This window comes from Acartia tonsa, chromosome 1, assembly GCF_053477335.1.
Source record: "Acartia tonsa isolate MP-2025a chromosome 1, ASM5347733v1, whole genome shotgun sequence".
NCBI lineage: Eukaryota > Metazoa > Arthropoda > Copepoda > Calanoida > Acartiidae > Acartia > Acartia tonsa.
In genome coordinates this window covers 51622066-51649658 of record NC_137260.1, presented here as the reverse complement: position 1 = coordinate 51649658, position 27593 = coordinate 51622066, and the positions used below count along the sequence as shown (strand labels likewise).

General features: G+C 31.5%; 2 protein-coding genes across 4 annotated transcripts; one reads left to right on the top strand and one right to left on the bottom strand.

The window, feature by feature from the left end:
* Positions 1-831: 831 nt before the first annotated feature.
* LOC145330881 (histone H4) lies at positions 832-1253 on the top strand. Its single transcript, XM_080175554.1, has one exon. It carries the CDS (start codon positions 832-834, stop codon positions 1141-1143), a length of 312 nt encoding a protein of 103 aa, XP_080031680.1. The 3' UTR covers positions 1144-1253.
* Positions 1209-27593, bottom strand: LOC145330860 (glutamate receptor ionotropic, kainate 2-like). 3 transcript variants are annotated; one of them, XM_080175533.1, is made up of 30 exons: positions 27387-27593; positions 23287-23451; positions 22786-22876; positions 22185-22323; positions 21483-21556; positions 20910-20970; positions 19087-19146; positions 18469-18632; positions 17744-17856; positions 16456-16505; positions 15854-16044; positions 14938-14994; positions 14763-14798; positions 14453-14582; positions 14187-14297; positions 13909-14107; positions 13143-13281; positions 12039-12164; positions 4767-4849; positions 4118-4233; positions 3903-3974; positions 3591-3705; positions 3445-3489; positions 3311-3375; positions 3131-3181; positions 2935-3004; positions 2736-2812; positions 2381-2433; positions 1974-2097; positions 1209-1503 (listed from the first exon to the last, which is right to left on the bottom strand). In XM_080175533.1, the coding sequence occupies exons 2-30, from the start codon at positions 23363-23365 to the stop codon at positions 1414-1416; spliced, it is 2781 nt and encodes a 926-aa protein (XP_080031659.1). In that variant the 5' UTR covers positions 23366-23451; positions 27387-27593; the 3' UTR covers positions 1209-1413. The 3 variants fall into 3 exon arrangements, with proteins under 3 accessions (XP_080031659.1, XP_080031651.1, XP_080031668.1); XM_080175525.1 differs by lacking the exon at positions 12039-12164 and adding an exon at positions 10976-11113; XM_080175542.1 differs by lacking the exons at positions 12039-12164; positions 22786-22876; positions 23287-23451; positions 27387-27593 and adding exons at positions 10976-11113; positions 22720-22764.

Here is a 27593-nt window from a genome sequence, read left to right as displayed (position 1 = left end):
CAGTAATTTTTGAAATTTTACGATTAAGACAGTAAAACCAACTACTTTATATATATAACTAGCGGCTACGCCCCTAGAGGCCTCTAGTGGCACTTTAAATGTTGTTGTTTGTTAAAGTTAATTTTTTTATGTACGATACCACCTTATTTGACGTTGAAGTCTCCCCTAAATTTAAATTTTTTTTGATTTTTTTGTCATTTCTCTTGGGAGGGTGGTGGTACCCTCCCCCAAAATAGTTATAAACCTTCCCGGGACTTATGAGAAGCTACCCTGTTAAGGAGAACCCGATCGGTTTAGCGGTTAGCGAGATCCTTCGGTACACACAGACAGACAGACACACAGACAAACATCTTGTTACTTTAGTATAAGGATAGGATTGTAATTTTCAAAGATGGTTTTACATAATTGATAAATTGATTTAAAATGAAAACTTGCTGTGACCCTGTCACAATACTTTTATTTTTGAGTTAATTAATGAATTTAAGGGACATTTTTCTCATAATAACTTAGGTAAATAGTATGTAACTGTTGTTGTCTTGAAGTTGTCGGGTTCCATTGTAGAACACACTATGACAGACTAAAAGTATTACTATCTGTGCTTCGCTAATTATAGAATTTCTGATCCTTGTTTTATTTATATAAAACAATCCCTTTCTGAGACCAAATATCTTATCAACTTTTACACCTATTTTAGTTTTTACCTGACTTTATTACTACACCGATTTATATAGCTCAGTTGATGGATTAAAGTGAGCTGACTATAAAATGATCATGATCAAAACATTTATTTCAGTTTAATTTTAAACTTCTTCAAAAGAACATATCATCAAGATGACCGGCAGAGGTAAAGGCGGCAAGGGCTTGGGCAAGGGAGGAGCCAAGCGCCACAGGAAGGTGTTGAGAGATAATATCCAGGGTATCACCAAGCCCGCCATCAGGCGTCTAGCTCGTCGTGGTGGGGTCAAACGTATCTCTGGACTTATCTACGAGGAGACCCGTGGTGTTCTTAAGGTTTTCCTTGAGAATGTGATCAGAGATGCTGTCACCTACACTGAACACGCCAAGAGGAAGACTGTCACTGCTATGGATGTTGTCTATGCCCTGAAGAGGCAAGGACGTACCCTGTATGGATTTGGTGGTTAATGACGGTTTGTGGCTCAATCGGTCCTTTTTAGGACCAACTAAATATACTTCATATATGAGATAAATGAATGTGTAACAAATTTATTCATTTTTTATTTAACAGTTCTAAACATTTTCAATTATAATTTTGATATGTTTTTGTATTCAAAGAGTCTTAGGCAAAATTAATATATAATGGTAACACTTAGTATGTATATTATGAACATTATTTTTATGAGGTAAGGATAGATTTTTTTCTAAAATAACATAACATTAATTATATGATATAGCTTATTCTTTTTCTCCATAATTTTCATTGAAACAAGCGTAGGTGGAATCTTTTCTACTTCTTAGGCTGCGCAGACTTTTCACACTCTTATCCTACAAAAAAATGTTTTAAGATTTACTTACTTGCAGATACGCCCCTAGAGGCCTTACGGAAACTTTAGGGAAGGGGAGTTGGGAGGAGTGTTGGTAAGTTGACCCTCCACTATCCATTTTAGTCCTATAATGCTTTTTTATGATGCGTATTATTCTTTTTTTTTGTAATTTTAAATTGGACCTAAAGAAGCTTCACTGTAAAGGAGAAACGTGTCAGTCCAAGGCTGGCAAGATCTTAAGGTAAAAACAGACATCCTGTCACTTTTATATAAATGAGAAGATATCTAATATGTACGTTGGTAAATATATCTATAGTCTGTGGCGTCATTCTGTCACGTGGCTTGTAACAGACTAGAGAAACAGATTTATTTCCTTTTGAACAATTTATATTCAAAGATTAACTGATATTACTTTAAAGTAAATTTTCATCATTTTTAGTTTCCAAGAAAAATACAAAACAAGTGTATTACCTCGTCATTAATGATGCCATATTTATTAAGAGATTCTGCATTAGATTTTGATAGTTTGGAGAGAAGAGACTTGGATGCAGCTCTGCTGGAACCAAGCTTCTTAATTGGCTTGGTATCTCCAGCTCTGAAATAGTAAAATTACATGCACATACAATTTTTAATAATGAATAGAAAATTTAATGATTTTCTAAAAAGTGCCAATAGAACACTAAAATCCTCCCTGAAATTACAATAAAATGAAAATAAGGAGGAGTGGTCGTTTTTTCCCCGTTGCTTAAACCCTGCGTTTGGGCCTATACCTGTGGAATTATCCAGTGCCCAAAATAACCCAACTTAACTTATCTTGTATAGTTTGTTTTAAAATATTTAAGTAAATAAAATTTGGTTATTTATAATAAAAATATTACCTGAAGTCAACAGCAAACTTAAACTCTTCCCACATTTCTGCCCAAACAGATTCCTAAAATAGAAAATATATTTTCACAAAGAAATATCACAGGGAAAAAATTAATATATTCATATTAATTTATTTGTTATAAATATTCACGAAACCTTTACTTAACTAAGTTATAAAATTAATATTTTGTTGTTGTTAAAAGTGCAATGCAGGAAAGTGCTCAAAAGGTAAAGGGAGAAAAAGATGGGGGTTGCCAACAAGATATTTAGAACAACTGCCTTCCTTTTTTATACCCTTTCGCGGTTCCACATCCCACTGGTGTATTGCTCTGCACGCCACTGTTTAAAATATTTTGAAATACTTACATTTTCATCCACTGCAAGTTTTCTTTGTTTCCAAATAAATTCTATGACAGCGATGATCATAGATATTATCATACCACCTAAAAATTAAGATTACTGTAACAATTTATCACATACCAATAAAATTTTATTAATTATATAAAAATATTTTTCGCAGTGAAGCTACTCAATAATACCATGTATGACATAGACGAAATTTTACCTATGAGCACAATGAAGACACCACCCAAGCTGGCTAAATTCAATTGAGAAGAATTTCCTCCTCCATCAGACTAAAATGATAAAAATATTTTAAAAACGTGTCACTTTTTAATGTATTTTATTGTGGTGATACTATTTATTTATTGAGTGTCCGAATTTCAGATAAATACTCTTTAACGGTTAGCCTAAATAGTTACCTTACAAGATCCACCTCCACGTTCATGTTCCCACCATTTAGTTTTCAGCTCCTAAAATCATAAAATATAAGCATGCTTGAGGCTGCTCCTCCTTCTAATTTGTAAGGGGCATGGAAAGACAGGAAAATGGCCTTGAACAATCCCAATTCTTCTATTGCCGAGCCCTATCTATTGTTATACCTGAAGAACGCCTTTTTCTTGAAGTCTAAGAACTCCAGAAGAAATAGCTTGATGATAAGGAGATTCTAAACAAAAAAATGAATTAAAATATGAGTTATTTTTCATGTAAAACAAACAAAAAAGCAATGTTTTACCCTTTGGAAGAGCAATACTGTAAGATTTACTGTCAAGGAGTCCACCTAAAAAAAATTGACTTTGATTTTTATAAGAAATGAATTTGTTTTCAAGATTTGCAATAATTTATCAAATCTTCAATCTAAGAACCAAAAATAGTTTTTACCCAACTGCTTCAGATCACACTTCCTCTCCACGTGGTACTCAATGGCGGCAGCCTCCATGAAGAAAGCGTACATACCATCCTCCTTCAACACTCTGTCAATACCTTGGGAGTTACCCTTAATAAACAAATAAATAAGCAAATGAAATGATTAGTATCGTAATTAAAAAAAAATCTATTATCTATTTCTTTAAAACCAAAATTGTCTCATAAAAATAAAGATTTCATTTACAATATATCAGGATAAAAGCTATTTCTATTTTAGATCTTTCAAATTAAAACAAGGAAGAATCCAATCAATACTGTATAGCTTACCGAAGTATAAACACTGGGCTTAGCAGACTCCATGAAGGCATTAAGCTTCTGGTAGGTAGGAATAGTTGATCCCTAAACAATAAAATTTCATAAATAATAAATCTGTCAGTTTATAATTTATGATTTATCTAAACCAATCAGAAAGAATTATATGTTATAGGTCATTCAAACTTTTTTTTGCATTATTTCCTTAATAATTTGTATTGATAATATACCCTGAAGAAAGCAGCAGTTGAGCCACAGCAACCAGTTCCGTATTTAATCTTTGTCTGCTTAGCAAGATCTTCAGCAGAATTCACGGGGTTGTCCATCTTTGCAGCAGTCAAGAAAGCTAAAATAAAAATATATCATATAAAACAAGATATAGTTGTTTTGGTGCATTCTTTTACTTAGTGATGCATTATTATTATGTTTAATTATTTATGCTTTAAGTTTGTTGCCAGGCTTCACTGTAAATTAGAAATGTATCATTGGTTCAACGGTTTTCAAGATCTTTCATAAAAGATACACTGTGACATCCAGCTACTTTTATAAGGTTAGACAGATTTAAAAAGTTGAAAAATATTTTATATTTTTTCCTAAATATCTTTGCTTTTGATTTATTCATTCTAAAACCATTAATGTAAAACACTATAGGGGAAAGGGGTTAAATAGCCGTATTACCAAGGAACCTGTGCTGACTTTCAATTGGGTCTTTAAAAATCAACTAATAGCGGCGGGAATAATAACATAGCCAAGTCACTACAAAAGAGCAGAAAGCAATTTGCTAGCAGACCTAAAAGGTACTTAATAGATGGATCTAGGTAGTTGTCTGGTTATACATCTATACTATAAATCTATTCTAGAAACCCAAATAAAATTTACCAGCAAGATTAGCAGTGTAAGAAGAGATCATGATAAGTGTAAAGAACCACCACATACCAGCAACCATTCGGGTTGATATAGCTCTAGCAAAATAAGAATAAAATTATTTAGGTTCAATGTAAGTTATGTATCATTTTTGTATTTAAATTTTTGTACGAAAATTCGATGCTGTGAGTATTGGTTTAAAAAATATGACGTAACAAAAAAAATTAGCCAATGAGAGTCCACTACGCATGCCGCCATTGGTCAATAACGGCCTCTCATTGGCTAATTTTTTTTGTTACGTCATATTTTTTAAACCAATACTCACAGCATCCGAAAATTCATTTTGATTTATTAATAATTAATAACATAAATTTGAAGGGATATAGGGATTGGTTAGTTGAAGATACTTTATCTTCCTCAACTAATATTTTTAAAGAGTTTTTAGGTAGATTGTTGTAAATTTTATTGACTTATTATTACTTGATTTTCTCTGTATCCCAATATCCCTAGATATAGTCAGGTTATCTTTAACAGATGAAAGGTATCTATTATTTAAGATTGTAATGTGGAACTAAAAATATTGTAGGGTCCCCTGTTTTTCACTTGATAAAATATCATTTATGAACAAAAAATAATTTTAGGTTTTGCTCAGATCTCGATCAATCTTTAAAAGATAATCCATGAATTTAAGAATATACATAATAAGCAGTGCTCGGTAGCCGCGTTTCAGCAGCGAACACAGTAATAGTGTCTGACTGATTATGACGTAACAAAAAAAAATTAGCCAATGAGAGGCCGTTATTGACCAATGGTAAAATTTATAATGGCCTCTCATTGGCTAATTTTTTTTGTTACGTCATAATCAGTCAGACACTATTACTGTGTTCTTCAGCAGCGTATAAGGCTCAAACTTTAACCTGATTGTGTGTAAAAAAAAATCCAAAAAGATGGATTGTCTATTTAGACAAGCAGCTAACTTTTAAATTTATGATATGACGATTTCACTGACGCATAAAAGCGGCTGACACACGGCTACTGAGCCCTGATAATAAGTACTAAGAAATAGAAATAATATCATTTGAACAATATTTCTGTGAAAATTGCAATTTAAGTTAATAATTTTATTAGATTATTATTGAACATTGTTGAAATGAAATTCACTTGTTTAAAAAAACACACACAAACTTTTTTAGTTTACAATAAGAATTTAAACATTAGATATTAATTAAAGAAGGCCATTTTTGAGGCCACAGTTTAAAAGAAAACAAGTTTTAAATAATAAAAAGAAAGCTGTATTCGTCAACTAAAATTTGCTTTAAAAAACATATATATATGAATAGTTATTGGCAAAGGCACAAATCATTTCAAATTTATTCAAGATGATAATTGGAATAACCTAAATGTACCCTTTAAATGTTTTTTTTTAAGTTTAGTACAGATTTGTGACTTTTTTTCATTTTAGTACAAAAATTTGATGTTGAAAATAAATAAAATTATTAAGTTTTAAAAAGTGTAATAAATTTGATTTAAGTTTAAAGTAATCAATTCATTCATAGATGTTTTTACTTGCTTTTTAATACCATGCCAAATATACTATTTATAAAAAAACCTTCAGGTGTGATAAAAGAATAATCATTCAAAGTAATTTTAATATATAAACAAATCTAAGTTTGTCATAAGTAGCACAGCAGTAGCAATCTGTGAATGAACAGTTAAAAGAGAAAAGCGATCAAAAGAGAAAATCTTCTAGTTTATTTAGTCAATGTAATGTCTAAAAATGTCTAATGTCCTATGTTATTCTTTTGCCACACAACTATAATATCTCTAGATACTTTTTATTATGCAAAATTATTTTGTTAGTTAGTTAAAAATATATATTTAGATATTTATTTTACATCCAATTCCTATCCATAAATTAAAATTGTAAAAAAATGACAGTATGGGAGGAGAAGCAAAGATAATATTGTGAATTTAGCTCATTTTTCCAATTTAAATTTTTCCTAGACTAATATGCTAAAATATCAAGTCAAGATTTAGTTTCCACTTGGAGAACACAAAATTTGGCCATAAATTTTACAGAGTTTCAATAGATTTTAAAATGTTTAAAATTTAAACAGTTGAAACAGTTGATTGCCTATTATTATTTTTATACCCAAGATGAATTATTTTATTAGCAAATTTAGCGGTTATTATGTTAATTAAGGTTTGATCTTGGAGTATTTCTTTTGAGTTTTAACACATGGGGTAAAAAAGCACACTTTATTAAGGCTTATAGTTTCCTAAAAAGTAAATGACTTTCTTTTGAATAGAAATTAGTTTTTCATTCAAAAAGTTTTTAAAATAGCTGCAGTTTTGTTTTCTCTCTTGCGGATTTTTTCTTATATTAATTTTATTTAAAGGTCGAAGGCTTTTAAATTCCCTCTTTTCTATAAATGAAAATTGCATTATAGTCCAGGCATGTTACATCATATTTGTTCTATAAATCTGGATTTAAATGTGCATTTTACCACAAACGTTAAAACAAACTATTATGACTATCAGACTATTTACATGGCATTTATATAAGGTAATCAATATACAAAAATAGGTAATTTTATTTACTTTAAAGTGTTTCAAAATATTGCATTAGGATAATACTAAATTTTTTTAATAAATCTACATTACTTGAAGAAATTGTTATTGGAAATAAAATTGGGAGGGGTTGCATAAGTAAAAAAAAACAAAAATTAAATTGTTAAATAATATACCCCCCCACTGGTATTCCATATTCCATAGGTGGGAAAATTTTGTCTATCAAATCCTTTCCCATCAGCAAATATCATGAGTATGCCCTTGAACACGAAATATATATTATATATACCATAATATTTAAATTTTTTAGGAAACCATTTGCATATTTTTCAAACAGACTAAAACACGATGATAATATATTGAAAACCTTATAAATAACAAATGCCTGAAAATAGAATATTAAACTATGTACATACTAATTAAGCAATAAGCTAGGGGAGGAACAAGCGCACTACAGCTATGTACAATTGTTATTAATTGATTATTGTTAAGAAAGCTTCAAAAATTACATTTTTGCCTTTTATAATTGTTATCAATACTATTTATCTAATTTTATAAAGGGGGAACTCAAAAAAAAACTTATCTATACAAATGATGCATTTACAAAGAAACAAGGGAGTAACAAACATTTATTTCAGGGGGGAGCAGGGATTTACTAAAACCCAGCCTTGTTTCAGAGATTGTAATTTTTGAAGTTTAAAAATAAACGGACAGTCATTATGCGAGCCTAAAATTTCCTAGCTCAGTACAAATTAAATAAAAAATTACGTGCAAATCTAAATTTACGTTCTTAAAAATAACCCAAAAAGTATTTATGTACCTAATACAACAAAATACTTCATGCACTATTGGTTTATTTATTGAGTAGTAATGATAAAGAAAATTGGTCGAAATTATACTTGAAATCTTTAAACTTTTAAAAATATTAGAAAATTGTCATAGTAGAACTTATCATGCAAAAATCTGGCTACAATTTTCATTAACTACGTCAAGATGTAAAAGATTATGTATAAATTATCTTTGTATGAAAAGGAAAAAAAGTCCTAGGGACGGTTGACCGCCCTTAGGCAAAATTAGGGGGGAAGGGGAAGATGTAATATTGAATAAAAAATATTAGGGAGGCCAAACTTTTGGCAGGTAGCCAAGTATTAAGTCAAGCTTATTCTAAGCATACAAATACAAATATTCATTTTTAATAGGCATTTAAACTTAAAGAAATATTTTAAAATAAATATACTTTTTAGTGAAAATTTTTTCAAAGCCTTTATTTTGTTTCTCTATCTTGACGTATAGTCTTAAGGACAAAATATTTTTTTTTTGCAGAGATCTTTTTCAATTAGAGGCTTGGACAAATGATTTTTTAGGAATGTTAAAAAAATTGCAACAGAACAGGACAGCAGGACAATTTAGGAGGTAAGGATAGAAGCAAATGACAGCTTAGCAAAAGGTGGAGAGCTGGTGATATATTCACCTAATAGGCAAAAAATTGTGGGACATGTAAAAGTTCGCAAATTGCTGTCCTGTACAGATATAGTGTTTTTGTCAGCAGAATATAAACAGCAACCATTAAAATAGTTTAAAATAAAAACACATAATTCAGAGAACCATCGTAAAATTTTTATGTGGAAATATTTCAATGAAATAAATTTCTACCTAATCGCGTTTTGGCTAACCTAGCCTCACACTGTTAGAAACAATTTAGTTAATTAAGGTACTTAAAGACCTAATGTTCTTATTTAGAGATAAAACAGCAAAACTCATAACAATTAATTTTCCAAATTAAGAATAGTTTAAAATTTAAAAAGTAAATCTAATATTGATTATTGTGTTTACAGAATAGCTTGGACAATCATATTGAAATAAAAGAATTTTTAAAAAACTGGTAGAATGAAATAGAAACTAAAGATGCTAAATAGATAATATATGCACATTAGTCCAACTAGGAAAAAAGAACACATATGCATATTAGATAGGCCAGGCCAGGTACAGATATCATTTTGAAGATAGAAAGATGCACAAATATATTAATAAAGAATAATAAATATCTAAATATGATCTACACATACAAGATGAGAACTCACTCTCAAGAATTAACTACTACTGGCAGGATAGGATTAGGATGGGTGGATGTGTTCAAAAAAGTATATCAGCATTTTTTTCTGTTTAGCCAATGCATATTTACTCTTGTTTGCAGAAGAAAATATCAGTGGAAGGAGGAGAGAAAAAAAGTTAAAGACACCCAACATTACCAACCTGTTCTACAACCAACCTCCAATCATTATAATTGTATAACCCAAGAACATATTTATCCATGGCTAACACACATTTCCTTTCATTGCCAATTCTTGAAAAGTGTATGTGTAAGTATGAGTGTGTTTGACAATGTGATTCTGTGAGTACACAAACCTAACCTTGCAGCTGGAAAGATGGATGAACATGGCAGATGCTTAAAGCCCTCTAGCACTGGCACTTAGCGCAGGTTCGAGCCCCTTCAATGTACAAGGTCTAGGCTAGGCATGTATCACAAAATAACACATACACAACACACACACATGAACACATATAAAAACAAGAACAAGTACAAGCATGAAGGGTGTGTGCATAATGGTTAGATATGTCAGGGTGTACACAAACTTCAGGTTGGAGGGGGGCTGCAGGGCATTAGAATGTTGAGGATAATCAAATTATTGACCAGAATCAAGAAAATATGTTTAAGTAAAGAAGAATATCTAGGTTGCTACCTAATGGAACACATCGCTGGTTTGCATAGCAAGGTTTCATGTATAGACTGCAGGGGTACATACATACACACATATCAAGTTGTAGTGTAGGGGTACTCCTGCAGTCCATACAAACACAGATATATATGGAGTAATTAAAGGTTAAGTTATCAAATTTGTCACTACACATCATTCTAATGCCCAATTAGGTTGAATACACAGGAGACAATGCATTTTTTTTTATCTCTAAGAATTAAATGTCTTTAATTAGGAATAATAATTAATTTAAGGAATGTAAGGAAAGGAATTATTGATTGATTGACCTTTTTTATAAAAGTATTTTTTTTATAAAACCTTCTTTTTATCTTAGAAAAAAGAATTCATTATGGCCAAACTAAACCATGCACAATAGAGCTCCAAAAATCCCAGCAACTCAAAAGGCAGAAATAAAGCTTTCCTGTGACAATTGAAGAGGGCTGTTGTTGGCGGCTGGCAGCTACTACGGTCATGCAAAGATTAGCCTCCAGAATTCCATTTGGTAATTGTAGTTATTATCATTAAAACTAAAAGTGTTTTTAATTTTATTTTAATGTATTCAAATAAAATTCAACTCTTTCAAAGTGTTCTGTTTTCTTTATGTCATGCCAAAACAATATTTTTAAGTTTTAATAAGTATTTCTTTTAACAAGAAAAGTGTAATGTCCTATATTGGAAAGGTTTAATCAAATCAATGTTTTTAGGATCTAGCTATAAGGATAAAGGGTGAATATCTTTTAATTTGGAATTATCAAATTTAAAAAAAAGGGATTACTATTTTTTTTTCATTGTGTCCCCTGTGTATAGTTGGGTGTTTATAGAGAAAAAATATCTTTATATAAATCTATATTTATAATATTTCTTTCTCTGTTGTCAATTATAATTGTGATTACATACTTGGGGGCAATATCCGAGCCTTGCTGCATGAGACTGCCCCAATTATGCCAGAAGCAGTTATGCAGGGTCAACTCATTCTCAAGTTCTTCTGGCTCATCGACGCAGGGGTGCGGATTCTCCCACTCGTAAGGGGTCAGTCTGAAATATACAGGTGTACCACAGACACGCTTATTCACGACCTAACCACCACAATAACTTGGCCAGTGACTGAAATAACGCGCCAGAACACTGCTGTGTTGAGTGCCTTGGAGTAGTGCAGATGCAGAATAATAGAGTGAGAGAGAGAGAGAAATTTTATGTTCTTATATTTTAATTTTACAAATATTAATATTTAGGTACTTAATTCATATATTCTACAGTCCTATATTGCACTTTATTCTGGGAAATCTTGGCTCAAAAATGTGTTTAGAGGTAATTTTGGATGTGTTAAGCTTTTTAAAGAAAGGAAAAAGAAGGGTTGAGTGGTTATGAATGTGTTTTTTTTTTATCTCCACAAGACTGGTTTTATCATCCCAGTGTACGGTTCATACACTGTGTACTAGAGACAACCATTACAAACAGTGAACTTAGTGTAGACACTGTCACAAAAATTATTCATTCTTTTAAAATTATATATTTTAATATCTACTTTAATTAAAGTTAAAAAATCACTGCTTGTGTTTTCTATTGGTTAGTAGAAAATATTCTAGTTCCAATCTCATTCTTCAATAAAATAAATAAAAAGTTAAATTTGCTACAAAAATTGGTTAAGTTCAATTTGTGTTAAAGGTTTAAAAATTATTTTAGTACCAATTTCAATAGCAAATAAATTTGGTTGATATATTTTTAACATTTTGTTTTTGGCAAATTGAATGAGATTGGATTTGTGTATTGACAGTACACCGGGATCAACTAGGTCTAGATATAAATAGTAATAGTTATTATAATAATAATAATAAGAAGAAGCATTGTCAAGGGGTGTTGAGCCAGGGGGAGGGTAGAGGGGGGGGGGGGGCTTCTCTGTTTAAATGTAAAGTAGAGAATGCCAGACTATGGTTGGTGGATATAGTTGACCATCACTCACTTCGGCAGGATATCACAGCCCTGGCACAGGAACGAACCGATGCCAAACCAAAGAGCATTGGATATATTATATGAATTAGTTCTCTCTGTACCATCCGCACTCTCTTCCCACTCATATGGGCTAACTCTAGAAATATTACACCCGTAAACAATTATTACACCCATTATAATAATACCTATATTCTACAAAGTTTTGGCTTCAAAAAGTAAATAATGAATGGGCATTGAGTTTAACAAAATGACTATGAGACATGAGATAGTTTTCTTAAATCTTAATGGAAAGAAATGAAATAGATTGTTACACGAAGTGCATTTGTTAAATTCTTTATTTTTAGTTTGCTGTTTAATGCCTATATGTACTTGTTTTTAAGACTTGCAAAAAAAACTTTTAAAATGTTTAGTTTTCCTTTTTTTTTAACAGCTTGGAACATAACATTGTTAAATGCCCTTCTAGAAACAATCCCTTCAAATTTGACATTGGTTTTAGCCTTTCTAGAAGTTTCCTCAATTAGCCTAATAGGAATCAAAAATGATAAAAAATTGAAAATTTAATATAAGTTTTGATATCTTTTAAAAATATTATATTCACTTAAATAATAATTGGTAAATGTATGTGACAGTTTTTAATCACAATAGACTTACAGTTCTGGAAGGTGATGTTTAAAGTGCAATAGGGTATCATGCGATTTACCATACAGAGTGTCTCAAAAAGAATTTCTCAGTTTTTCAAATTTCTCATGAAAGATTCATCATAAAGCTTGAAATACTCAACGTATTTTAAAAATACAATTCAATTTGACAAAATCTAAGACAAATAGGCTCAAATGATCTAAAAAAATATTCTTAGATATTAAACATAATTTTTTTAAAAACCGACATGAATTTCTTTTTGAGACACTCTGTAAATATGTTTTATACCATTCTCTTCAATTCTATCCTGTCTGCTGCTTTCGAATATAAAAATGATTAATTTGTTCTATAAATAATTTTAACAACATTTTTAATTAATGTTTCACTGAAATAAAAGATATATTGATATAAATTTTTGATTTTTTTTTAAATTTAGAAATGAAGAGTAAGGTTTATTGGGGTCACACCACCCTACCTGGCCAACAGGAACATAAGGATGGAGACCCCGAGGTAGGCTGTGGTCATGTAGATCCACACATCCAGAGACAAGGGGGAGAGGAAGGAGAATAGATTGGGTGCAGGTGGCTTCTTCTTTTTGTACAGGATACCAATACCTAACATTACAAAATTTATTGAAGATTCCTAATATCATGTAATATATCAGACAGTAAATTTGAAATTTTAAAAAAATAACGGGATTTCAAAAACTGCTTTTTCACAAAAAAAAATTTAAATTCAAAGGAGAATGGATTGAAAGATGAATTTAGGTAATTTTTATTAGAAAATGCGAACACAGTAAAAGTGTCTGACTGACGTAACAAAAAAAAATTAGCCAATGAGAGGCCACTATAAATTTTACTTTTGGTCAATAAAGGCCGCTCATTTGCTAATTGTTTTTGTTACGTCATAATCAGTCAGACACTTTTACTGTGTTCAGAAAATGCCATTAAGAATGTTGTGTCAAAAGTATTTGTCATTGAACCGAGACTAACGCTGACAATTTCTTTTTTTCACGATTTTCAGCGATTTTTTTAGAAAACCGACTGGCGCTAGTTGTAGAGTAGACTTTGATAAAAAGATTTTTTGGATGTCATATCTTTGGCCGTGCTACTGTTTCTGGCACTAGTTAGCCAGTAGAGATAGAGAGATACAATTTTGTACATGTATTTTTAGGCCCCTAAAGAAGCTTTTTAGGTTAGCAGAAGAATGATATTCGAATAAGTGTTACTTTTAATGTGTACCTGTATTCATGAAGGGCATAGTAAAGTCTACAGCAGACTGTCTGATGGATGTCACAGACATATCAATACACGCCAAGTCAGCCATCTGAGACCTCAGCTCACCAATCATACCGGTCCACTTGCCGTTCTTGAAGCCACCGTTGGTGTTAGTCGGCTCCAGCTGGAACTTGTACTTGAATTTAACTTCTTTGGACAGGGCCTATATTTGTGATATATAAATATTCATATCAATAAGACTTTATTTTTGTAGAATGAATAAAATCTTCAAATCAAATTACCTTAATTAAATCTACAGCAAATCCTTCATATCTTTCCTCGAAAGACATCCTCTCTTTAGCCTCTTGAGATACAGGGTACTCAAAAATTCTTTCAATTACAAACGGTTCGACCTTAACAAAACATTTGTTATACAAATAAATAATTTGCCTCAATAGACACATGGTTTGAATTATGATATTCTATTCTATTCTTTTCAAAGTTTATATATTTTAAATATTTAATATAAGCTAAATAAACAATAAAAAATAAATTTGCATATTCTTACCAATCCAGTGGTTACTCTAAGAGTCTTGTTTTGAAGCTTCTCAATCATATGACCCTCAATCTCTGTAGCAGTCAGGGTATAGTTAACACCAGCACCTGGGCTCCATATACCTGTCTTCTTCATACGGTGTCTAGGTATAATTATTATTACAAAGAGTTCAATCGACTATAGCAGCAGGACTGTATAATTATATACCTGTTATCTTTTTACGTTGTCTTGATATAGTTATTATTACAAAGAGTATAAATGACCATAGCAGCAGAACTCCATAATGCAATATCCTCTAATTTTTTAAAATTAAAGTACCTACCTCATTTTTTCTAATAATTCCAGTTGGAAATCAGTCCTGCAACACAAAACATTTAACTTTGAAAAGCATTCCATTCTTGCAATTACTTTTTAAAAAACTTTGATAAAATTTTTTTGATTGCCCAAATTTTACAAATATAAATATAAAATAATCATTATTTGATAAATATTTGTGCCTGTATCCATCATCATCAAATTTAATTTCTCCAGTCAAACCAACATGATTCACCTCCCTGTAAACAATATTGTACTTGTTCACTATAGTAAAATATGATGACCTCCGAATTAGTTGCCGAATGTGTACGCAGTTTCCTGAGTGTTTCCTCATCCTAGCTCAATATTTACTACTAGCTAAAAATCTTCAAACTTCCCTCAAAAAATCTAAATTTGAATGTATAAACGATTTATACATTATAAATTTGAATTTTTCAAATTTTGATATTTTTTTTAAAGTTTGAAGCTTTTTTAGCTAGTAGTAAATATTGAGCTAGGATGGGGAAACACTCAGGAAACTGCGTACACATTCGGCAACTAGATATCAGGCTATCTAAAATATAATTATTAAAAGGCAGTGGCGTGCGAAGCACTTTGTCTAGGTGGGGGGGGGGGGGGGGCATTTTGAAGATTTTGTAAAATTTTGCCCCCCCCCCCCTAAATCAAAGTGCCTCCAGGGGGGATGGGCGTTTTGGTCGATAGGGGGGGGGGGGATTGCCCCAAATGCCCCCTTCGGTTCGCACGCCACTGTTGAAAGGCCTTGTATTTTCAAAAAGATAAAAGAATAAAACAGAATTGATTAATTTACCCAAACTAATTAATTTAATTCTGATTAACTAATTTTGTAGAAAAGAAAAATATGAAAGAACACTATGACCAGAATAGTTATTTATTATAGACATCGTATTATAGACAGCTTTCCAGTTTTGTTAGCCCCGAGTATAAACAGATGTTTGTTTTAAGCAAAAAATGTAAAGAAATTAACTTTTTTATTCGTATTCTTCAAAGAGATGATTCCTTTATCTACTAAAGATAGGTTGCATTACTTTCTTGTGATTCCAACTAATACATATAGTAGAAAAGAGTACAATAGAGTGCCTGAGATAGCTGAGAATATTATCTCCATCCACCCAAGGAGTTGGTTCCTGACAGTTCAATGGCTGGATTCCCAGGGACTGCAGAGAGTCCAGGTCATTCAGGGCCTTGGCATACGTCCACACGGCATCGTACATCAGGGCGTTGGAGGAAAACAAAGCGTGGTCTTTTCCACGACCTTTGTTGGGAAAATCCTAAACAAATTCATCGGGTCAAAGTTTACATGTACATTATACAAAAACTAGCGGCTTCGCCCCTATCCTCTAGGGGCTTTGCCCAAAAAGGTAATTAATGAAAAAAAAATTAAGTACCTGGTAAGAAGCCCCCACTCCACCACTAATTTTAAATAATAGAAGAAAAAAATTGGGGGAGGGGGATTTTTTCATTTTTAGAAGGGTTGGGGGTGTCCCACCATCCAAGAAAATAGCTTAAAACCACCACAGGACCAATAGGTATATACCCTGAAGAGTAGAATCCGATCGGTTCATTGGTTACCGAGATCTTTAGGGACAGACGGACAGACAGACGGACAGACAAACAGACATCGTTCTACTTTGTATTATAGATATCGTTGATTAATTTATGTTTTTAGTGAATAATTGTACCTTAAGATAATGCTTAACTTGGGGAGAATCATCTGCGACCATCCGAAATCCTGGACAACAATAAAAATTTTAAACAGTAATGAAATTTTTTTTAATCTTGACATCCAAAGAAGACTTTCTTCCACTAGTTTTAAAATTAAGTTTCAAACAAGGACGATTACATCCAATGGTAGCGAATCTGTTTGATATTATAAGATTTAAATAATGGCATACATAAAGAGAAAGAGAGAAAGAAAGAGAAAAAAGAGAAAGAAGAGAAAAATAAGAGAAAAGAGAAAAAAAGGGGCAATGTCTTTTTCGTGGCAACGCTCCATAAGGGGCGATTCTTCGTTTTCTTCACAATAGCTTTTCTCCTATTTCTAGCCCCTGCGGGGGCTCTAACCCTGCGGGGCCAATTGCCTAACAATAAATTAACCCAATATAACCTAACCTAAAATAACCTATTAAAAGCCATTTTAAAAATACGAAGAATCGCCCCTTAAGGGGCGTTGCCACGAAAGGGACTATTCCCCAAAAAAGGGTAAAAAGAAAGTTATGCGGTGAATAGCGAAAATAATGTGACTCCAGGGACAAAGGATTATTTTACCAAAATGATGAAAATGCCAGAAAGAGAGGTAAATTATCTACACTTTATTTAAATATCTGAGAAGGCTGTCATTATAGGCAGACACGAACAATTATAGAGTAGCTTCGCTACTAAAAAGGCTCACTCCGTACAATGAATTTAAATAAAAATATTTTGTACAGAATTTTCATGTTATTCTCAAGATAAATTTAATAAAGGGTAGGTAATAAAAAAATACATAAAAAAAAAATTCATCAATACAGTTCTGAATAAATTTAATTAAAACACGAATGATTTTGATTCTAAAGATGTATTCAACGTTTCCCAACAAAAGAAATATTAAGAAACAAATTCAAAAGAAGTGAAAATTTCAAAATTCTTTAAAAAAATTAATTCAAAATGCGTCACAAAAATAAGAAGATCTACCAGAAAATCTTAACTTTTTATAGCATTAGGATGAATAAAACTATTTTTTTAATAAAAAAGGAGTTTATTTCTGTCTGTCATAAAAATAGAATTATTGGAAAAGGGCCAAAATTTTTCTAATTAAGAAAGTACCATGAAAAGTTGCATTAGAACTTAACATACAAAGTTTCTTCATGATACATGCCATTGATTAAATAATAGAGTTTATTATGTACTATATGGGCAGATTGACTGACGAACGGATATACCCATCGTATAGAGTAGCATAACTACTATTTTCATTACAGCTTGTTATACCTGTGATATTAACATTTATCTCAGTGAATGGAGTGATGTCAATCTTATCAGGATCCAGACTAGTCAACATATAGCTATGGTAGTCAGTTACCATCTCAATCTCTTTAGCTTGCCTAAACAAAGTAATTCATTACAAAATTTTACAGTTTAAACATATGATTCAACACATTGATTTAGAGATAGATAGATATATAAGTTAGTCCGAGATAAGAAAGTAAGAGAGAATTATGAGATTCAGTCCTACCTTTTCGGTGTGTTTATATGAGTAGAGAGAACCGAATAGAGCGCAGTATACAGACAAAAGGAATAGCAGAATGACAGACAGATCAGTTTTGGTTTGGCTTTGCTACTGAAAATGCTAACAATACTACTCTTTAAATTTAGTATAATAAGGATATTGATAAAAAAAAAAAACAAATAGTGCATAATAAAAAAAATGACTTCATACAATACAAAGGACCAATCATAGGCCAGTTATATACATATTTATATTGACCAATTGTAAAATGTTTGTATTTGATGACGTCATTTTTATTAGGCACTATTTGCTGCTTTTGAATTTTCAAATAAATTTTTTTTAAATCAATGCCATCAGGTGCAAAAGTTGTATTTAGTAATATTTCTTAATTAATTTTCAGAACTATGTATGAACAAATTTTTGTGTTATTACAGATAATTAATTTTATAATTAAATATTATTTTGATAAATAGATTTAATTACTTACTGTAAAATCATTTCAATCTTATCAAACTCGCAGTCCAAAACAATCTTTGTCTCCTCTGACTTCTTGATTTCTTTTAGAAGAGGTCTAAAGTCGTCTGTGTAGGGTGTCAACTGGCGTATGGTGATTTTAACATCAGCAAAAGTTTTTGGCAATTTTAGCAGCTCCTAGGTAACAAAGATTTTTAAACAGTTTCCCTTTAAGTGAATCACAACGAAACTTCTTTTCTCCTTCATATTAAAACAAAATATAGATAAGGAATATAGTTTTTTTTTGTGCGTTCTACCTTAGCCTAATTTAGGTTATATTGGATATTAGGCAGTCCCAAAGGGTTAGGTCACAGAGAAAAACTAACCCCTATTTTAAAATTTATCAAAAAAATAAGGTTGGGGTAGGGGGCGAGGTTTGACAACAATGGCTGTTCTAATTTGGTTGTTCTTTTTAGGGAAGATTAGATCATGCATGTCTTGTCCTCCCTTATTCTTCCAGAATACAATAACGCTGGTACTAAATACACTAGCAATGGTTATATTTGGAGGGTAGTAAACCAATTTGCCAAACCAAACAATGATAAATTAATAAGCATACTTCAAATAAATAAAAATAAAATAAAAACTTTACCTGTAACCTTACGAGACCTTCTTCTGTTTCATACAAGATTACAAATGACTTCCAACCAACCTTAAACATGCAATCATAAGTAATCATTAGTAAGGATCTCGCTAACCACTGAACCGATCGGGTTCTCCTTAATAGGGCAGCCTCTCATAGGTCCCGGAAAGGTTTATCACTATTTTTGGGAAGAGTACCATCACCCTCCCAAGAGAAAGCCTCCAAAAAAAAATTTTCTTGTTAAATATAAAATAAAAAAATCGTTATCAAATTCAACTCCCCCCGCCCCAAGTGCCCCTAGAGGCCTCTAGGGTCGTGGCCGCTAGTTAAAACAATATATATTGAGTTAAACAGCATTAAAGAATCCTTATTTAAAAGGAAAGTTGTCTTTTTATTTAAAAACTGAATTAAGTAAGTAAAATTATGATTGGATACCTTTGAGTAAACGCACCCTGTTTAAAAAAATATTGCAAAGTATGCTTAATTAATTTTAATGTACTAACTCATTGTTAACAAAGAAATTGCATTTGTATTTTAAATAGGTTGTCAAGCAAATATTTGTGTCCATGTTCATATTTCTAGTTAATTACATGCCACGGATAGGAAATTATGCTCCACCAGGATGCTGTAAGTATTGGTGCAAAAAATGGGGACGAATTTCAAATTGATTTGACGGGGCTGATTTTTTTACGTCACAAGTGAAGGGAAAGAAAAGGGAAGGGGGAAAGAAACCCCCTAGAAAATAGATGGGATTTTCTCTTCACTTGTGACGTAAAAAAACCAGCCCCGTCAAATCAATTTGAAATTCGTCCCCATTTTTTGCACCAGTACTTACAGCATCCTCCACCAGGGATATTAAGGGGTAAGACGATAGGCAATTGTAAACCAAATTATGATAAGCAAAATTACCCCTTCTTTAGAATTAATTTATTTTTTAACAAAGTTTTGACACTGCTGCTACTTTGTACAACCCAATAAAAGTTTTTAAGCTTATGTACGTATAAAGAAACTTTGGGGAAAATATAATTTCCAGCCCAATGTGTCTTTTCTCCCTGGCGAAGATGATTAAAGTCCCTCCACAGATTATTACGTCATACGATAGAATAGCAAATGATAGGCCAGTATATACTGTAATTAACCCATAGTAAAATTTATGCTCGCCTCTTATTGGCTATTCTATCGTATGACGTCATAATCTGTGGAGGGACTTTAATCATCATCCTCCCTGGCTTCTAGTCACACTAATGTTTCCTTCATTGCATTAAAACAAAGCATCGACAAGGCTTTTCTTAGCTGAAAGAGAAGCTTTTTTTCATTTAGGTTGCCCAATCAATAATAAACTTTTCATTAAAAACAAGTCATATTTCAATTATCTGACATGCAAGTCTATACCAAATAGTTTCTAACTATTTTAAGAAACAAATTCGACATGATAGAATCATTCTATGCATTTAAAACATTCTATACAATAATTTCTTGGGCGTTTATGGCATTCATATCAATGTAGTTTAAATTAATAAATTGTATTTTTTCTGCTAAGCTTCTATGAATATTGTCCTCCTTGTGTTGTAAATAACCTGCTAAACTTATCGCTAACTTCAAGAGACATTTGAAAACAACAAGATATCTAGGCTAATGAGTTTATGTGTATTTTTCTTCCAGTTTTTTTTTTTTTTTAACAATGAGCGTATAATGTTTGTAGTTAAATTCTTTGTTGCCTAATCCTAAAAGAAAAATTAAATGACACAAACAGTAGAAAGTTTTCTGTATGACCAAGTTGCTTTTTTACTGGGCAAACACTGCAAAAAAGCATTCTAAAAATGACTACTTACCCCTTTAACGAAATCTGCAAAGGCTCTTCCTAGGTAGGCAGGATGTGGGTGCACATTGATGCTGAAAAAAATATGTTTTTAAAATTATTTAAGTCTGTATCTTGTTTAGGATGATGTGGGTTAGACAGCCATAGATGTAAAAAATCCACCAGGAGATTAATATGAAGATTTACAGATAAGGCGAGCCCAATTGGTCCAGTTACAAACCCACAGATAGATATCCTACAGGTATGTTTTATGTAAGTAATTATTTAAGATTATCTTTAAGTAAGGTTAGTGCGACATCATAACAGAGATATTCTTATTGAAATAAAATGAGTTCTTGGGAAACGTCTCAGCTTTTAACAATAAAGACACAAAGTAACTTAAATCACTGGTTGGTTGTCTGTTATATTTTGGTTGTCACATTTACAAATTAGAAAACTTTTATCTTTTATGATGGTGATATAGAAACTAATTATTAAAGATAAAATATGATTAAAGAAATATTTGCGGGGTAAGTGGCTTTTCTTTAACTTGCCTATAGTAATTATGTGTCTGACGACAATTGAAATGTTGTAAATAGTTGTTTACCTAAAAGGAGATCTAACATCAGCATAATCCCATCTTGTCTCCATGAATGGAAGGTGAAGTGCCTCTGACACAGACTAAATATAAACATTAAATCATATAGCTAGCGGATACACTCCTAGCCTAGACTGGGGTTTTCTAACCGATAGCTATGTTTTTTTTTTATAAAAATTCAGCATGTAGTTAAATTAATACATTGCAGAGAATTTGCCTTCCATGTTTTAAAGGGATTCGGGAGAGTTGTGGACTCCCCCTCCCCCCTCCAAAAAATACCTAGAAGCAAGGTAAGAACAGAAAGGAACATTTCCTAATTTGCAGAACTCTAGTCGGACTGACAGACAGACATCGTTCTTCTTTGAAGAATATTCTTAAATTACACTGATACTCAGTATTATAATCCGGTTATCTTATTCTTTGGCTCAAATTTTTTAAAATTGAATATTGTCTTATCCCTTTAGATCCCTGATTTATAATGTACTTCGTACTATTAAGAAGTGCTATTATAGATAAGGCGAAATAATTAGGGTTAAAATCGTTCTACAATAATGTTTAAGCTGTTTTCAAAATATTTTAATAATTTTAGGGAAACATTTAAACTGTAATTAGATTCAAGATGTAACACAGCTACTTTATAGTTGCTCTCCATCAAAGTGCTAATTGAAACATCCCTTCCCCTGTTTTTAAAAAATATAACAATTAAACTACCTCAACATGACTAGCAACAGTTTCTGTGGTGGGTCCAAAGATGGCGGCCACCCCGGACCTCACCACCTCGCACAGCTTCTTACTCGCCTTGAAGCTGTCGTCCCCGGGATAGGTCACTATTTCAGAGGAGACACGCGATCTACAAACAAGAGGATTTTGATACAGAAGCTCCAAAAGTTCATTTGGAACATTTTGAGTTATACATGATTATTTAGTTGGCTGCTAATGGCCAAACGGTTGAACGTAACTTTGAAGAAGGCCTACAAATAATCTGAAATAATAATTTCTTAATGATGCACTTTTATCTCGCAGTGCACATAAATGCGAAAAAGACTCTTTTGAAACGAGCGTTACCGGAAACATTTCACCGTGAACTGCACTAGATCTGAAAATTCATTTTAAAAGATTCATCTGGCCAATGTGCATGTATTCGTTGACTCAAACAAGCCGTCCGTCCATCAATAACGCTATAGAGGCAACTTAATTTCAAAGCATGGATAATGATATTACTTGTTCAAATAATTAATAATTATACCTTGTAAGTATAGATCTATCAGTTCTAAGCATAGACATTACTTGTTCAAATAATTAATAATTATACCTTGTAAGTATAGATCTATCAGTTCTAAGCATGGATATTGCTTGTTCAAATGCAGTTTCTAGGGATTTACTTTCTTCATTGAATAGTGCAGCTAAAAAAGAATTAAACCTTTAATATAACGCAGTTTATAGATATGTGCTGTTCGGCACTTAAAAGGCGGGAAAGGCGATTCTTTGACATAAATATGTGTTAACCGCATAACATGGTAGGATAGGTAGGTATCCCTTTTCCCTAGACGGTCCTAGCAACCAATTTATCTTATTTTTATTATTTACTCTTTTTTCCGTATTGAGAGATATATATGTATATTATAAGCATATATCTTCTTTTTTATATTAATGAATTCCTTCCATGTATCCTCTAACTTTCTCAAATGTTTGCTTTATATATTTTGCTTATAGTTTAGAACAGCTTAGCTACTATTGGACGCACTCGCCCTTGTTCTGAAATATAACAAATAACTATTGATTTGAATATGAAAGTAAGATTTATTGAACTTACCAAATTTGATGTTAGGTGGTAGATCTGCAGATATAGAGACAAGGAAACAAAATGCAATTATGAAATATTTCATCTTCATTTTTTATTCACTTTACAGTCTATGTCTAGTTTTGTTCTTGTTGTCACTTTATCTTCTATTTCTTTTCCTGGAACTTTACCTCTAGCCTGAAAGAAAATAAATCTTTTAATATTTTGAAAAATAATGCCCGTGAAACTTTTGTGCGCTAACATATCTAGAGGCCTTTAGTGGCACTCGAGAGAAGTGAGAAAGGGGGGGGGGGGGAGTTGAAGTTGACATTTTACTTTTTAGATAATAATGCATTTTTTTAGAGCGATTTCTCTTTAGTGGTTGGTACCCTCCCCCAAGATAATAAAGAAATGAGTAGCTCCACTGTAAAGGAGAACCATATAGGTTCAGTGGTTAGCTTCGATGCTACATACACACATAGACAAACATCCTACTATGTAAGGATAATATAAGTGTAGAATACTTTATTTAAAGATAACTTTAAATCTATTATAAAGTTGAATGATGTCTGTCCGTCTATCTGCGCGGAGGAAGCTAAAGAATTCGCTAACCGTTATAAATTGCTTTGCTTTTTAGGGAATATGCAATAAATAATACCTATATAATTTTTCTTATAATAAAGTTTTTCTTAAAAATCTTTAAAAATAGTAAAAAAGTTGCTGATGTATGTAGATATAAAACTTTTAATCTTATTTTATGCATTTTTGGAATTTAAGATATTCCCAAATTTCTTTTTTTGTAGTTCTAAACTTTTATTTAGATAAAATGTCAGTTTTATTTATATGTAACATCTTTTTATTATATATTTTTTTTGTGATATTATTATATATAGGAAAGTAGATAGGAAAATGTTTTTCAATATTCTCTAACTGCTATATAATTATAGTTTCATTAATTCAGTCAATGACATATGGTTTATACATTTGTATAAGTTTTATAATATTCAGTCAGCTTTGGATTTGTATTATTCTTGTTTTCTTAAAAGTTTATTTTTAGTAAGGATAAAAATATTAGATTTATTGAAAACTATTAAAGAATGATATTCTATAATTCTAGCGTGTTTCTACATGAGCTTAAATCTTCAACAGAAGAGGATGTTAGCCTTTGAGAGAGAAAAGAGAGAGAGGAACGAAAGAGAGAGAGAAGGAGAGAGAGAGAGAAAAGGGTTATAGGAATAAAAGGGAAAATATTCTGTAAGAAAGAGAAATATTTTTGTAAAGCTGCCACATGGAATATCATGTGACTCAAGTGCATTTTTCTTTATTCAATATTTTCTCTCTCTCTCTTTCTCTCTCTCTTTACTTATAAATATACAATGAAATAGAGAGAGCTCTATGTATTGATGCAACAGGTTTTAAACAACCATACAGCTTTATTAAATTGTAAGAGATGTAGTTATATGATGATTGGCAATGAATCAATCTTACACCAATTATGATGAACAAAATACTTCCATTGCTAGATTTAAATTATAGGGAGATTTTTTTGAATTTTAAAGCTTTTTTAAATATTAAAATCAAAATAAAGATTGAGTTTGAACAACAATGATAATGCCCCCCTAAGTTTAAAGACTTCCTTTAATTTGTTAAGATTTAAACTTTGGGAGGTATAGTTCTCGCAATAATCTGTTTACTTAAAGGGTGATTTTGTTTATTAAAATTAGGAGTAACTTAATTTTTATCCTCTTATCTCAACTCTTGAGATCCCTGACAATTACTGGAAATATAGAATTACTAAAGATTAAGTTTCCTTGGAAATCAGTTCATTTGCAAACAAGTAAATTTTCATCATTAGATCTCATTGGATAAACACAAGTTATTAAAGATTTTGGTTTATCAAAACATTATATAATATTATTAATGTAGTCTAGACTTTAGCAAAGCATTAAATTTACATAATAAAAATAAAATTCATGTAAAATACATCAAAACTATATTAAATGTAAAATATTATATTGTTGTATTTAAATGGTATAAACCAAGTATATCCCTTTGAAGGTGTTCTGTTAGTTTAATATTTACACAAACAGCCATGTTAAACTCTGACTTTTATTATTTAGAAAAAAAATCAATTAGTTAAATAAAAAGTGAAATGATTGACAGTAAGAAAAGCATATTAACTGTGAAAGAAAAACAGAAATTTGTTTATCTAATATCTTTAAAAACAAAAGATGAGAGAATGATTGTGTTGTATATGTAGATAAAGATCTCACACCTAGCCACAAACAAAAAGAGAATCAAAGATCACAAAAAAGGATAAGATATTTTTGGAGAAAAGCAAGTTGTTTAAAGTTATTAAAGTGCAGAAGGGGAGTGTAAAACGAAGTCGACAGCACCCATCCCCCCTACATTTTACTTTTTTATTACAAAATTTGGATGATACTGAACAAGTCAATGTTTGCAGGCATAAAGCATAGAATCTCAGTCACCTCAGAAAGATTGAGACCTGCTTTTCTAGAAATAGGCCTTTGTTAATAATAAGGGTTAAGGATAATTTAGGTGGAACACTCCCCTGACGGTGAAATGACCATAAAAAAATGGTGTAGATGTCTATGCTGTTGATGAATTTGTGATCCGAAATATTTATAAATGTAGGGACATAGTGTTACCCCCACCCTAAGATGAAGCCCTTAGAGGCTAGGTACAAAGCCTCTAATCTGCATAGTTAGAAGCAGGTATTTTTTCATTCTTTTTGTTAAATCTTGAAATAATTTTGGAGAGGTGTGCGCTCTCACACTTTCTCTCATGCTGAGATTCAATAAACAGAAACAGAGAGAACATATGTAAATATATGTATATTCAATATTTGTATTACATAATAGTATATTTCACTTATTTTGAGACTTATTTACTCATTTATTTATTACTAGCGGCTACGCCCCTAGAGGCCTCTAGGGGCACTTGAGGAGGGGGGAGTCGAATTTGATAACCCAATTTCTTATCTTAAATTTTAAAAGAAAAATTTTAACAAATATTTGGGGGGTGGAAATTTTTTTTTTTTTGGGGGGGGAAGTATTTTCATTTTTGGGGGGGTTGGGGGTGTCCCACCCCCCAAGAAAAAAGTTATAAACCTTCCCGGGACTTATGAGAAGCTACCCTGTTAAGGAGAACCCGATCGGTTCAGCGGTTAGCGAGATCCTTCGGTACAGACACACAGACAGACACACAGACAGACAAACATCCTGTTACTTTAGTATAAAAATAGAGAGACAAATTTATATTTTTAGACATATTTACATTTAATTATTTAAATTGTATATCTTTATCAAGTATTGATAGCGAAGTTTTTATATGAAATGGGCCCATCCGATGACTCGGCGATGTGTGTCAGTCATATGTAAGTCGCAGGGAAATTTAATTCACTGGATGTCTAAAACTGTTTCTAATATTGCAATCCATTTGGCAACCAAACTGGTTTCATATTGCGACTTATTAATTTTGTTTTTAATTTTACAGTGTAAGACTGGTTAAACTTCAAATTCTCTGAAAAATAATCAATATTAATTCTGCTCTTAAAAGATGTTATTAGCTAAATATAATTTTTACACTTATTATATAAGCTTTCAGAGAAGAAAGATATTAATCGTTTTTTTGCTGGGCAATTTTACATTCTAAAGAACATTAGAAATGTCTGAGTAATTAATACTTTTAAAAGCTATTTTAGAGAATCTACAAAATGTTAGACCTTTCCAATATTATTGCTGTTTACTAACAGAATGAAACAATTGTTCTAATCTAAAGGCATTTATTGTACATCTATCTTCATAGCTCCCAAAGTTTTTCAGCAAAAGACTAAGAGAATATATACAACTTTGGGTACCAAATGAACCTTTCCTCCTTGGTAATGCCATATCCTTATTTACAATTATTTTTAATCAAAATAAGTTTTTATAAAAATTGAAGCGTTTAAAATTATACTAATAAAAAAAGATACTTCTTTAAGCAACTTTTTGTGTAAAAGGAAAAGTAACAAATAGTTGTTTTGTTTTTAGTTCACTTTTTTTCAAAGTCCTTGTTTGAATAATCTTAAACTTATAAAATCACTTTAAAATCACAAATGTAAAAATACAAACCTAAAAATTGTCACATCTTTACTTCTCACATCCAACTTCATTTTTCACCATTTCATTTGACCATTTTAGAGGTTTGTTTTATTTTTTATGACTAAGATATCCTATATGATGCGCAGGGTGGGTAGGAGGGGAGGTGGTGCCCCTGTGTAATTTATCCGGGCAGGCGCTGAGTTGTGACTGTGTCAGTTATACTGGACCAGGACATCC

What these genes read in the sequence shown, in the direction of transcription:
- LOC145330860 (XM_080175525.1), bottom strand. Translation starts at nt 23,365, where the DNA reads ATGAAGATGAAATATTTCATAATTGCATTTTGTTTCCTTGTCTCTATA. An exon ending in TATGCCCTTCATGAATACAG is followed by an intron (nt 13,282 to 13,908) that starts GTACACATTAAA and finishes TTGTAATGTTAG; the next exon opens with GTATTGGTATCCTGTACAAA. An exon ending in GTGGAGGTGGATCTTGTAAG is followed by an intron (nt 3,005 to 3,130) that starts GTAACTATTTAG and finishes TTATCATTTTAG; the next exon opens with TCTGATGGAGGAGGAAATTC.
- LOC145330881 (XM_080175554.1), top strand. Translation starts at nt 832, where the DNA reads ATGACCGGCAGAGGTAAAGGCGGCAAGGGCTTGGGCAAGGGAGGAGCC.